Source organism: Puma concolor, chromosome D1 (assembly GCF_028749965.1).
Source record: "Puma concolor isolate L17-30 chromosome D1, mPumCon1.1.hap2, whole genome shotgun sequence".
NCBI lineage: Eukaryota > Metazoa > Chordata > Mammalia > Carnivora > Felidae > Puma > Puma concolor.
The window spans coordinates 56449763-56464320 of record NC_141676.1 but is presented as its reverse complement, the minus strand read 5'-3'; the positions used below and the strand labels follow the sequence as shown (position 1 = coordinate 56464320).

At 39.4% G+C, this 14558-nt stretch overlaps 1 protein-coding gene across 3 annotated transcripts in view; it reads right to left on the bottom strand.

The window, feature by feature from the left end:
* Window positions 1-14558, bottom strand: part of RNF121 (ring finger protein 121) — an 81202-nt gene that overhangs the window by 42121 nt on the left and 24523 nt on the right. For all 3 annotated transcript variants that reach the window (XM_086678197.1, XM_086678196.1, XM_086678195.1), the window contains exons 2-3: window positions 10234-10271; window positions 6972-7113 (exon numbers count right to left, since the gene is read on the bottom strand). In XM_086678197.1, the coding sequence (XP_086534323.1) occupies window positions 6972-7113; window positions 10234-10265 (174 nt within the window). In that variant the 5' untranslated portion in view covers window positions 10266-10271. The remainder of the gene's footprint in view (window positions 1-6971; window positions 7114-10233; window positions 10272-14558) is intronic.

The following is a 14558-nucleotide window of genomic DNA, read 5'->3' as shown; positions in this document are numbered from 1 at the left end:
GGAGGAATAAAGAATGGGTTGAAACTTAAGCGACCATCAACTTAACTTAGACTGCTATATGCATAAGATGTTATATATAAACCTAATGGTACCACAAATCAAAAACCAATAATAGATATGCAAAAAATTAAGAGAAAGGAATCCAAGAATATCACTAAAGAAAGCCAACAAGTCATAAGAGAAAAGAACAAGAGAAGAAAGGAACAGAGAGGAAGTACAAAAACAACCATAAAACAAGTAGTAAGTGTTGATGAGAATGTGGAGAAAAAGGAACCCTTGCACACTGTTGGTGGGAAGGCAAACTGGTGTAGCCACTGTGGAAAACAATATGGAAGTTTCTCAAAAGTTAAAAATAGAATTACTATATGATCCAATAATTCCACCCCTGAGTATTTACCCAAAGAATACAAAACACTAATTGAAAAAGATATACCCAGGGGTGCCTGGTTGGCTCAGTCAGTTAAGTGTCTGACTCCGGGTTTTGGATCAGGTCATGGTCTCACGATTCATGGGATCAAACCCTGCGTCAGGCTCCGCACTGACAATACGAAGCCTGCTTAGGATTCTCTCTCTCCCTCTCTGCTCCTCTTCTGCTTGTGCATGTTCTCATTCTCTCTCAAAATAAATAAACTTAAAAAAAATGGTATATGAACCACTATGTTTATTGCAGCATTATTTACAATAGCCACATTGTGGAAGCAGCTCTAGTGTTGATCAAAAGATGAAAAAAGAAGATGTGGTGTACACACACACACACACACACACACACACACACACACACACACAGGAATATTACTCAACCATAAAAAAAGAATGGGACCCTGCCATTTGCAACATGGATGGATCTAGAGAGTATAATGCTAAGTGAAATAAGTCAGTTTTAGAATGATAAATATCGTATGATTTCCTGGACATCCATATGCAAAAACATGAAGTTAGACCCTTACCTCATACTATTTACAAAAACTCAAAAGAGACCAAAGACCTAAAAGTAAGAGCTAAAAGTATAAAACTCTTCAAAAAGCACATAAAGATAAAAGCTTACTTAGTAATCTTGGATTTGGCAATGGATTCTTAGATATAACACTAAAAGCACAAGCAACAAAATAAAAAAATAGGTTTAATGGAGCACCTAGTGGCCAGTCGGTTAAGCATCCGACTTTGGCTCAAGTCACGATCTCATGGTTTGTGAGTTCAAACCCTATATTGGGCTCTATGCTGACAGCTCAGAGCCTAGAGCCTGCATCAGATTCTGTGTCTCCCCCTTTCTCTCTGCCCCTCCCCTGCTTGCACTCTGTCCCTCTCTGTCTCTCTTAAAAATAAACAAAAAAATAGACTTAAGGGTGCAAACTTGGAACAAGCAGTAAAAAAACCACAGAGATCTAATGCAAAGTATAATGCATATGGATAACAATATTGTAATATAATCATCAAACCTGCTAAGAGACTCAACCTTATTTCAACCACTAAAAACAAGGATAATTACATGATGTGATAGAGATGCTAAATGTTGTTATAATAGGAATCATATTACAATAGATAAATGTATCAATTAACATGTTGAACACCTTAAATGTAACCAATATTACATGTCAAATATATTCATTCAAAAAGGAAAAATAAATAAATTGGACATCAAACTTTAAAATGTTTATGCATCAAAGGGCACTATCAAAACAGTAAAAATGCAACCCACAGAATGGGAGAAAATATTTATAAATCAGATATCTAATAACGGTCTAGTATACAAACTATATAAAGAACTCTTACAACTCAATAATAAAAAGACAAAAAGGAAAAACAAAAACCAGTTAAAAATAGGCAAAGAGATTTCTCCATGGCAGATATACATGTGGCCAATAAATACATCAAATTATCCTCAACATCATTTGTCATTAGGGAAACACAAATCAAACCACAATGAGATACTACTTCATGCCCACTGGGGTGACTATAATAAAAACGAAAAAAGAAAAGAAAAGAAAAAAGAACAAGTGTTGTGAGAATGTGGAGAAACTGGTGGGCTCAGTCGGTTAAGCACTTGACTCTTGATAACTGCTCAGATCCTGATCTCACAGTTTGTGGGATTCAGCCCTGTATTGGACTCTGTGGAGTCTGCTTGGGATTCTCTCCCCCTCTCTGCTCCTCCCCCACTCAAAATAAATAAATACACTTAAAAAAAAGAAAAGAAAAGAATGTGGAGGAATTGGAACCCAATGCACTGTGGGTTAGAATGTTAAATGGTATAGCTGCTATGGAAAAATGTTTGGCAGTTCTCAAAAAGTTAAATAGTTCTACTCCAGGGTATACCCTGCACTTCTACTGCAGCAATTCTACTGCGGGGGCATACCCAAGAACTGAATACAGGTGTTCAAATAAAAGTTTATAATGAATGCTTGTAGCAACACTATTCACAACAGCCAAAGGGTAGAAAGAACCCAAATGTCTATCAAATGATGAATGGATAAACAAAATGTGGCATGCCCATACAATAGAATATTATTCAGCCATAAAAAGGAATAAAGTACTGATACTAGAACATTGTTGAACCTTGAAACTATTATGCTATATGAAAGGAACCAGACAAAAGGCTACATATTGTATAATTCCATTTGTATGAATATCCAGAATAGGCAAATACATAGAAAACAGATTAGTGGTTGCCAGGGCCTGGTGGGAGGGGGAAATAGGAAGTGATTGCTTAATGGATATGAGGTTTCCTTTTGGGGTAATGCAAATGCTCTAGAATAGCAGCAATGGCTGCCCAACACTGTGGATGTACTAAAAACCACTGAATTATATACTTTAAAATGGTTAGAACAGTGAATTTTGTTATATGAAATTATTCTCAACAAAAATACAATTCTATCCCTCTTCTATATGAAATAGTATCTGAAAACATTTTTATGTCTTGAGCTCTTCTCTTAGGAGTGGAACCAACAATAGCCACTAACAACATTAGCTTTAGAGTTTACAAAACACTGTACCATACAATTTTATATAACTTTCACAACCCATGAGGTAGCTATCACTCCAACTTATACAGGCTCAGAGAGATAGAAAATCATAGAGCTAAGAAGTGAGAGAGCTAAAATAAATAAAATAAATAAAAGAAAAGAAAAGAAAAGAAAAGAAAAGAAAAGAAAAGAAAAGAAAAGAAGTGAGAGAGCTGACTACTCAAGTCAGACTGGGATGGCTCCATTTTATTAACTGCCTCCATGGCAGACAGCTCCAACATCTGATAAGCTTGAAAAAGGACAGGAGATGTCACTGTGTACAACGTTCTTGGGCAATTTTCTTCTTCCAAAGTTAGTATTTTTTTTTTTTTTTTTTTTACTATTTTTTTAAGTTTATTTATTTTGAGAGAGAGAGAGAGTGGATGCGAGCTGGGAAGGGACAGAGAGGGAAAGAGATTCCCAAGCAGGCTCTGCACTGTCAGCACACAGCTAAATGTGGCGCTCGAACCCACGAACCATGAGATCATGACCTGAGCTGAAATAAAAAGTCAGACCCTTAACCAACGGAGCCACCCAGGAACCCCCAAAGTTAGTATTTTAATTAAAGCATAAGAATATCCACTGTACACAAGTTAATAAAAGTTTTTTAAAAAACAATCTAGATTACTGTGTAACAGCAGCATAAAGCAGGACATTGCAGATTTCCTTTTCTAATTTTTGAAAAATAAGGGTTTAAGTTTCTCAGTTCAAGATATTTTATTTTTTTAAATTTTTTCAATGTTTTTATTATTTTTATTTTTGAGAGAGACAGAGTGCGAGCAGGGAAGGGGCAGAGAGGGAGGAAGACACAGAATTGGAAGCAGGCTCCAGGCTCTGAGCTGTCAGCACAGAGCCTGATGCAGGGCTTGAACTCACAAACTGCGAGATCATGACCTGAGCCAAAATCAGATGCTTAACTGACTGAGCCACCCAGGCACCCCCAAGATGTTTTATAATGTTAGCATGTCGCTCACCAGTGAAGTTCAGTTTACAAGGTATGGCAGTAATGAGATAACTGTGCATGTTCCTTATACAAATGACTTCATTAAATTAGTCACATTTCCTTTAAGGATTAACTAATGAATGACATCAGTGGTTTTCTAACACTGGTGAGTCCTATGTTTGTTCCTGAGAAGCAGAGGGTTACCCAACCCTATATCAAGCAGAGCAGCCTCTTAATTGTTTTCCATACTGGGTTGTTCCTTAAGATATTATTTGAAGACAGGATTCCACAGCTTTAAAAAAAAGTACTTACTGAAAACCACTATAGTACATACATGTATTCTCACTTCCTTTAGAGGTTTTTAAAAATCTCTGCAGATTAGCCAGCATTACATAATTAAGATTATCTTTAAATACCAGCATAGAAATAAATACCAAGGGGGTTTTCATTCTACACTTAGTTTATGAGTGGTCTTATTTTTCCCGGCTCATTTCAACCATCTTGGTAATCCCCATTTTATAGAGAAGGCACTATAATCATACACTGACAAACAAGTGACTTGTCTCAGGTATCAGGGCAAAGTATGACCAGTGTCCAGACATGGAGCCACACCTAGGTGGCTTAGCCTGCTGGATGGTCTACAGTTCAAAAAGCCTTGGTGTCATGTGGTCACTTAATGCACTGTGACCTGAAGGTACAGATGTCTCTATTTGTGGTACATGTAACACTTGAGCTGGCTATAGGCCAGTAAGGTTCAGAACCTGTGTCTGTTCAAGGGCAAAGATTAGCCTCTCTTCCTCCTATGCTCTAGGTGACCCCTCAGTTCCCTGGTTGCTTTTTGCTTCAAGCAACCTATAGTACAGCAGAAATTATGAAACAGGAAATAAAAGACCTGGATTCAATTCCTGGCTCTATTAGTATTCCCTTCATGCCTCAATTCTCTGGGCCTCAGTTTGTTCATGGTACTTACCTCATGGGCTATTAGGAGGATTAAATGAGATAGAGCAGTTCATATCATGTGAGCTACAGACCCCTGGGCATGTCTGGCCATAATACCAGAGGTATGAAAAAGCATATAATTGAGCAAAAGAACCACTAGGTATTAAGATTAAAAACCCTGGAGTAAAATTGTTTGGGTTCAAATAATGGTTTTATCACTAGAGCAAGTTACTTAGCCTTTGTCTCAGTTCCTCATTTGTAAATGGAGAAAAAATTACCTTACTGGATTATTATGGGGATTAGCTAAATCTATGCACCTAAAATACTTAGAATGTGGCTGGCATAGTAAGAATTCAATAAATATGAGCTATTGTTACCATTATATATGTGATTGTATATTCTTTACAAAGTATTATCATGTGGGTGTTTGCCAAGTTTTTATGTTAAAAAAGGGTTGCCCATGAAAAGATTACAAACTTCTAAGAAAAAAATCCAGTACACTACACCTGCCATGCCCTAATCCACAGTAATTAAATCTATGATTTTAATCTTTTCAAACCTATTGAGACTTGTTTTGTGGCCTAACATCTGTCCTATCCTGTAGTACAGTCAATGCGCCCTTGAAAAGAGTATGTATTCTGCCGTTGTTGGTTAGAGTGTGCCCTTTGGGTCTGTTAGGTCTAATTAGTTTTTAATGCTGCTCAAGTCCACTATTAAGTATTGATATTCTATTTGGTTGCTCTTTCCATTACCAAAAGTAAGGTACTGAACTCTTCAACAATTATTGTACAACTGTCCATCTCTCCCTTCAATTCTATCAATTTTTGCTTCACATATGTTGGGGCTCCTTCGTTAGGTATGTATGTGTTTATAATTATTGTATCTTCTTGTTGGATTGAACCTTTTATCGATATATAATGTCTTCTATGTCTTGTAAATTTTTTTGATTTAAAGTCTGTTGGTCTGATATTTAATAGCCACCCCAGCTCTCTTTTGATTATCATGTGCATGGAATCTCTTTCTCCATCCCTTTATGTTTAATATCTGTGTCTTATGAGTCTCTCATGGTTGGTTTTTTTTTAATGTTTATTTATTTATTTTTTGAGAAAGAGAAAGAGAGAGGGAGGTAGGGAGGGAGAGAAAGAGAAAACACAAGCGGGGGAGGGGCAGAGAGAGAGGAAGACACAGAATCTGAAGCAGGCTCCAGGTTCTGAGTTGTCAGTGCAGAGCCTGACCCGGGGCTCAAACTCACAAACTGTGAGATCATGACCTGAGCCGAAGTTGGACACTTAACTGACCAAGCCACCCAGGCACCCAGGTTTTGTTTTGTTTTTGTTTTGTTTTTAAGTTTATTTATTTATTTTGAGAGAGAGATAGCATGCACATATGAGCAGGGGAGGGGCAGAGGGAGAGGGAGAGAGAGAGAATCCTAAGCAGGCTCTGCACTGTAAGCACAGAGCCTGATGTAGAGCTCAATCTCACAATGAGATCATGACCTGAGCCAAAATCAAACGTCGGACACATAATTGACTCTTATTATACCACCCAGGCACCCCTCTCATGGGGTTTTTTAAACCAGTCTGCCAATCTCTGCCTTTTAATAGAAGAATTTAAACCATTTAAAGTAATTACCAATAAGGGAGGGTTTCCTTCTGCCATTCAGCTATGCATTTTCTATATGTTTTATATGTTTTGTTCTTCATTTCCTCAATTATTACTTTTTTTTTTTTAATCTAAATCCTACCTGTAGTATTTACTCGGAGGCTTGGTCTTCCCAATAAAGTGATCACCTCTCCCTCTATTTGAATAGTTTGTGATGAACACCTCCTCATGAATCTGTCCCAAAATGTTTACAAGGGAAGACCTACCTTTTCTGGCCATGGAAGTAGCCTTAGGTTCTATCCCTATTTTCACAATCTGGATTACTTGCCTCTTCAACACACATTTGCCATACGCTCTTCACCATTCATATATAAAGTTTATTACTATTGTCCATTCCCCACCTATATGTGGCCTGGGTTAGGCTGGACCCCAGAATACTAAGGGTCTTTTGATGAATGTCATACAAAGAAGTGAGAGGCAAAGTAGCTTACATTGTAGGAGCGGGGGTGCCTCTGTTTCCACTGTACCAGGAGCAGCTGGGCCACCACCAAAGTAGCGATGAGGATGAGGACCATTTCAGCGTGCATGGCTTCATGGCCACGGTGCTTGGCATGCATGCGTGCGTGCTCAACCCTGAAAGCCAAACAGATGAGGTAAGGCAGGTCAGGGATGGTGTGATGGTAAAATAGCAATGCTTTCCAGGGATATCCCACGATCCCATAGCTCAGAACATATTCTTGTGCTTTGCAGCTGCAAGGTACTGTACAAATTAGAGGATAGAAAAATACACATCTTAGAGAACAGGCATTGGGGGGTAGAACCAGAGCTCTGTGGGCCCCAGTCAAAAACTCAGCTACTGGAGTTAAAGGTGGGTTGTCTGCTGCCCACCTGCAAGAGCAGAAACAGCTGACACCTTTCCTGTAGGAAAGAGGTCCCAGGTGAAGCCTGTAGTCCCTGCCCATTTCAGTCCTATTTCAACCTGTCACTGGAAGGAGAAAGTAACCCAGAGAAAAGTTTATAGCTATAAAGTCTCATAATGCTACTCAGTGATATTATGACACCAATTAAGAAGTAATACTGCAGATGTGTACTAATTCCAGGGTTAAAGTCTTGCTTTATTTGTCCTACCCTCTCTGTCAGGACCAGGGATTCTGAAAGCTAGTTAATGCCTGAAAAATCTGGACTGCTTCAACTTTATACTAATTCAACAGTGACTACACCATCAGTGTCCACAGGTAAATAGCCTCCTCAAAGGCTCAAGGAAGAGTACAACCGAAAACTCATATAATCTAAGGCAGGCATTCTCTGGTCCAGAGGACTGGCAACAAGTGATTCCCTTGGCCAATATAGGCAAAGAGCTTCCTCTAAGAATGCAAAAGAGTCAATCCTACCATTCTGGGTCAGAGTGAGCCAACACAGAGAAATAAGGAAGGAGTTAGAAAACTAAATATAAATACAGCCTGTAGTCAGGAGCTTTTATGCAAATTCTCCATGCATGGGGATATTAGGGAGAGAGGGATAGGACAACATAAATGGTATCTTCATAGAGTTCCCAGGAGCAATGAGAGACTATGCAAGAAGAACCCAATGGGATGAATTACATAAGAGATAAATGATAAAGCAAAAAGTTAATTGTACAATCTAGATGGTGGGTATAAAGGTGTTTACTGTGTAATTCTTTCAATTTTTCTGAGATTTTTCATAATAAAATGTTAGGGAAGAAACATGGTAGGGGAGTGGGCAGCCAAATGTCAGCAGCCAGCCACAGCACCTAAGGGTTTATCCTAGGTGGGAGAATCTGACAAAAAGAAAATATGGAGTATAAGTCAGAAAAACTTAGGTTCAGACATCCATGTGGCCTTGGCCAAGAAAATTCACATCTCTACATCACAATTTCTTCACTTGTCAAAAGGAGTCCATATCTTTGCTGCTTCCCTCATAGGGTTGTTGTGAGGATAAGCTAAACTAAAAGGGCAAAGGGCATTTTAAAAACCTAAAGACTGTGGGGAGTTATAAAGATAACAAGACATAAATTTCTTATTCGCAGACAGTATATGACTGAATGGATGTACACAACAAAAAATCAAAGAAATATCTAGAAAATACCAGAGAAGATCTAGTTCAGGTTCCCACCCAATGCAAACATTATCTTTATAATATTTGTTTGAATACTTCCACTGGCTGAGAACATCTGTCTCTTAAAGTAGTTAGGGAACTATGTGTCTGGCACATTGTAGGTGTTCACATGTGTTATGAAGAAATAAAATTCCAATGTTTTAAGGGCAGAAGTTCACTATACCACAATTATTAAAGCTGTATTGGGGCGCCTGGGTGGCTCAGTCGGTTAAAGCTTCCGACTTCAGCTCAGGTCACGATCTCGCGGTCCGTGAGTTCGAGCCCTGCGTCGGGCTCTGGGCTGATGGCTCAGAGCCTGGAGCCTGTTTCCGATTCTGTGTCGCCCTCTCTCTCTGCCCCTGCCCCATTCATGCTCTGTCTCTCTCTGTCTCAAAAATAAATAAAACATTTAAAAAAAAAAATTAAAAAAAAAAAAAAGCTGTCTCTGATAACGAGACAAAATATCTATCTATAGCTTCAATCCGTTGGACCTAATCTTATACTCTGGAACAACAAAGGAAATTTTCACTCTTCTTACCCAGCGCTGCTCTTTCAAAGATTTGTCATGATCTTATTTAAAAACAAAAACTATCCTCTTCCTACTATCACTTTTCTGTGCCCTTTTAGGCTAACGGTTCTTTTCAACACTATTCATATAATATAATGTGAAAACCATTAAACCTGGTTGCCTTCTTCTAGACATTATCTAGCTAAAGATCTTCTTAATATACAGTGTTTACAACAAAATCAATGTGGACTCAGTGAAGCAGAGCACGGTGGAACTATCACCACCCTAAAGCAGATAATATATTTTTAGAAACATCTTCCAAATTTTGGAATGTTTTGATAGCTGAGGTACAAAACTAGTACATATTAAGCTTACAGTCACCTAAAATCTTGCTGGGTTTGTCATATAAGTTGATATCTTTGCAATTCTCCATTTTTATAATCTAAATGAAGGGGGGTTTTGCACTATTAATAAAGTCTACATGGTTGATTTCAGCTCATTGGTCAGCTACCTTGTGAAGTTTGTGGGGTAAGCACTCTGAAAGTTCTTTACTGATGAGTAATCATGACAATATTTGTTGACTCACTCTGGTTACAAAACATGTTAGTAGCAGAGTTGAGATCAGAAGACACATCTCGCATTTTTCAGCCAGAGCTCTCTGCCCTGTTCATGGATAATGATATTAATGACGATAATCAACTGGAAAGCAGGTGAACACTTACTGGAAGCTTACCACATGCCAGGCATTGTTCTAAGATTTTCACATATATTAATCCCCACAACTACTCTATGCGGTATAGGTACTGTCGTAATCTTCATTGTGCAAACTGGTAAAATTAAGGTAGTAAGAAACTAAGTAACTTGCCGAAGATTGCACAGCTAGGAAATGGCAGAACTAGTAGTGTTCAAACCCAAATAAATGGTTTGGTGCAATTACCTATTTACTCCCCAGGACTGAAGGAGCTACTCAGGAGTGACCCAAGTACTGGGAAAGATCCCAAATGACCTGTCTTACTGGTCAAGAGTCACTGCTTCCCCACAGCCAAGTTAGCAAAAGGGAAGATATACAACTCTATTAGTAGGATTAATTTATAGTTTCCAGCCTAAGGGGCCCACACTGTCACACTTACCTCCATTGCTCCTCTGGGGAGAGGTCCGACATATCAACCTGTAGAAAGACACCACAAGAAAAATCCATTACTGTCTGAGAACTATCCCTGCCCAACATAAGGTGCTCATACATTCATCATTATCTTCAAGGAATTACAAGAAGCTTTCAAGTGTCGTAATCTGTATGGAACCTTCCCCAACACTCTATTTCCCACTGATCTCTCCCTTCTCTAACCACTTACTTTGTCTCATGTCTATGACTGACAGTATATTGTATGTATATGCAAGGCAATGAGGATAGGAGAGTAACTCTAACCCCTAAGATGTTCACAGCCTTGTCAGGAAGTCACACATATATACAGAAAATTTCTTTATTATATGCTGAGGACTAGTTAGAGAAGAATAAAGAAATGGCTTCTGATCCAATCTGGGGTGTTATAGATTGGCAAGACTTCCCAGAGGAGATGTGAAATATCATCCAGATGAAAAAATAAGAGAAATAAATGTTCCAGGCAAAGGGACTAACATAAACATGAAGGAATAAAGTTGCACAGCATACAAATAAATGAGTATGGCTAGAGCAAAAAGTATGAATCAGAATTAGTGGGAGATGAAGCTAAATAAAATATTTTGTCATATAATGCTGTTTGAGTCTAAATGGCTTTATGGCATCAGGCAAAACATTAGACTAGGGTGAACTAAGCTTCAGTCTCTGCTCTGTTATTAACTAGTAGTATGGCCTTCCAACTTCAAAGTTCTGGTTCTATTTGTTAGTCTTGTCCTTTTAGAACAGGGTTTCTCAACCTTGACATTAGGGATATTTGAGACTGGTTCATTTTTTTGGTGGGGTGGGGAGTTCTCTGTACACTGTAGGATGTTTTAGCAGCATCCCTGGCCTCCACCCTCTAGATGCCAATAGCATCTCCACAGAAGCAACAATGTCTACAGACATTGTAAAATGTCCCCTGTGGAAAGAAAACTGCCTCCAGTTGAAAACCACTGCCCAAAAATAAACTCTTTGAGTTCAGGACTCAAGTCTTCTGCTTCCTTGCAGCCACACAAAAGCATACCCAAGTGTCAGTACATAAGTCAAAAACATTACTTTCATACATTCTTTTACTGACCTGAGCTGAAAATGTTTCTTGATGTCGAGAGGAGAGACAATTCTCAAATGTATCAATCAACAAATATTCTTTTAGTACCTATGATGTTCAAGGCCCAATTTCCCACTGTTCCTATGATAATTTCAGAAAAGTACTTTACATGGAATGTTTGATTTAAAATGGGCAGAACTCTCCTACTGAGTCAAATCAGCACATATTTACCAGGCATCCTTTTATGTGTGTGTATTGTGTACTCCCATCACTCTTTAGGGAGGGCTTTCTGATTTCTACATGTCCCAGCTAAGTTAAAATAAAACAAAACAACAACAACAACAACAACATCTCAAGGCTTCACCCAGCCAATCAGGATAATGAAGTCAACCACCTCCTCTCTTTTCCTAATTCACACAATGCCTCACAGAATATATTCAGGTGTCCTGACTCAGGCTTTCATCTCCCCCAGAAAAAAAGAGGCCCCAGAGTATCCCAGAAGGACAAGTAGATATAAGAAATGGAAATGCCCGGGGTGCCTGGGTGGCTCAGTCAGTTAAGTGTCTGACTTTGGCTCAGGTCATGATCTCATGGTTCATGAGTTCGAGTCCCACATCGGGCTCTGTGCTGACAGCTCAGAGCCTGGAGCCTGCTTCGGATTCTGTGTTTCCCTCTCTCTCTGCTCCTGCCCTGTTCACACTCTGTCTCTGTCTCTCAAAAAGTGAATAAACATTTAAAAAAATTAAAAAAAAAAAAAAAGAAAAGAAATGGAAATACTCATTTGGGCAATACCTGAGCAGACAATTAAGGACCATATTTCTAAAGAAACAATCCATATGGTTTCACACTACGTATCAAAACTCTTTTCCTTTTTTCCAACTTGAACCTGCATCTTGCCAAACCAGTCTGTTCATTGTCCCAAAACACATGGGTCTCATTCCTGTCTCTAGCTTTTGCATATCCTTCCTTTTGATTGCCATGTCTCCCTCTCTTTTTTCCCATCCAAGTCCAACTTGTCCTTTGAGGAACCAGCTGCAATTTCACCTTCTCTGGAGAAGCCTTCCCTGATCCTCTAGCTTAGTGAATTTGGCCCTCTGGTTTTCTCAAGCATGGATTTTTCTCCTTCTCACTCAAAGTGTGGTACAAAGGCTAGTGTCAACTTTATCTGGGTGCTTGTTAGAAATGCAGAATCTCAGGCATCACTCCAGACCCACTGAATCAGAATTCTTAAAAAAAAAAAAAAAAAAAGTTTATTATAAGCGTGAGTGCATGAGCATGGGGAGAGGCAAAGAGAGTAGAGAGAGAGAGAACCCAAAGCAGGCTCTGTGCTGTCAGTGCAGAGCCTGACACAGGGCTTGATCCCACAAACCATGAAATCATGACCTGAGCCGAATGAAGAGTTGGATGCTTAACTGACTGAGCCACCCAGGCACCCCCAGAATCCTCCTTTTAATAAGATCTCCAGATGATCTGTATGCACATTAAATTTTAGAAGCACTGTTCCATGCCATTCATTCATAGTCTTATGTTATCTTAGACATGATTGCCAAGTGATCTGCTTCTTAAGGCAGGACCAGCATTAAGGTCGGGGTAAGCAAGGGACCTAGGGCTCAAAATTTAAGGAGGCACTCACTGTCAGGTACTAATCCTCCACTTGCATGACCTTGAAAGTGAGTGTCTCCTTAAAGTTTGCATCCTAAGTGCCTCGTTTGCTTCACTCTATTCCTAGCCTGCTTTTGTGTAACTTGCTCCCATCCCATAAACCTGGAAGATCCCACAGCGCCAAGGAGAATACACAGCTTTGTGTCTTTCAAGGAGGACAGAACAGAGCTGAGCATATATTAAGCACTCAGTGAGTACTAAAGGAATTGAACACAATTCTCTACAATATGATAATAAGTATGCTGACAAACCAGCACCTTACCTGGAGATGCTTAAATGGGAGTATAAACAAACACTTGAAAAGTACTTAATAAGCATCTGGGAAAGAAGTATTCATTTGACACCAGGAAGCACCCAGAAAATCATGTTTAAAAAACTCTATGTCAAAACAAAACAAGACAAGACAAAACCAAGACAACATAACTACATGTTCAAAGAAGCCAGACAAGTCTATTGAAGGAAAAACTAAGGAAGATCCAAAGAACTAGGCCAGACACAGGGGTGCCTCTCCATGAGATAGTGGTCAAGCATGCTACTGTCCATATAGTCTATACTGTCTCTCCATCTGGAAAATAAAGAATAAGACTTCTGATTTCATTGTGGGGCTGTGAACGTAAGAACATTCCAGATCACCATGCGATTTCATTGCCTTTCCTCCTGGGAGAGTGGAAGTACTTTATAAAGTAACAGGAGAGGCTGGGGAACCAAATGCTGGTGAAGCACAGAACAGTAATGCTTTCAGAGCCTCAGAGAAAACAGCTCAGAAAGGCAAACACTAAGGCTGAGATTGGACTTGGACTTACAGGACCATTTAGCACTTCATGGAGTACTGTGAATCCTAAGAGTAAAGATATGATTTGGCTTTAATATTTGCCTCCTGAACCAAGTGATTATTTACATTACATACAAACTGGTCTTCAAGTGCAAGTGGAAAGACAAGGAAAGCTCTAAACTACAATTAACCTGTACCATCTGGAAATACAGTTTTATTTGCTCCCTCATTAATGAGTTTATTCATCTGGGTCCAAGAAGACAGTCTTGATTGTGCCCTGTCCAGAGCTCAGGTTAGCTAACTAGGGAGGCTCTCTAGGCATGGTTACTGATTGATGGGCTCACATCCAACTCCCAAGACCCACATACAGAATGTTTTCTTGCCAACCAATCACCCCCCTCCTAGAAGCTCACAAGGCACCTAGTTATGCCAATCTACCTAAGTCCAGATTTGAAAGAATAAACCAAAATGTCAGGCAGAGGGCAAGAGAAAATTTCATAAAAATGGAAAATGGTCAGGTGTAAAAGACTCAGGGACCCACCCATGTAACCCCACAAATAGGCCTCCTGTTCCACCCCCTCAAGTATCAGATTCCCTCTGGTCTCTGAGTCTTTACACAGGCTGGTTACTTTGTCCATTAATGCCCTCTGTTCCACCAAACCAATTCTGCCTTGGTACAAAATGCTGGCCAAATCCTCCTGGCTCCAGGAAGGCTCTTTAGACTGACCCCATTCAATGAAGAAACAAATATCCTCTACTGCCTTGCTAAGCATGGGGCATAGTCCAGCAGCATCAGCACTGTGAAAGGTTATTAAGA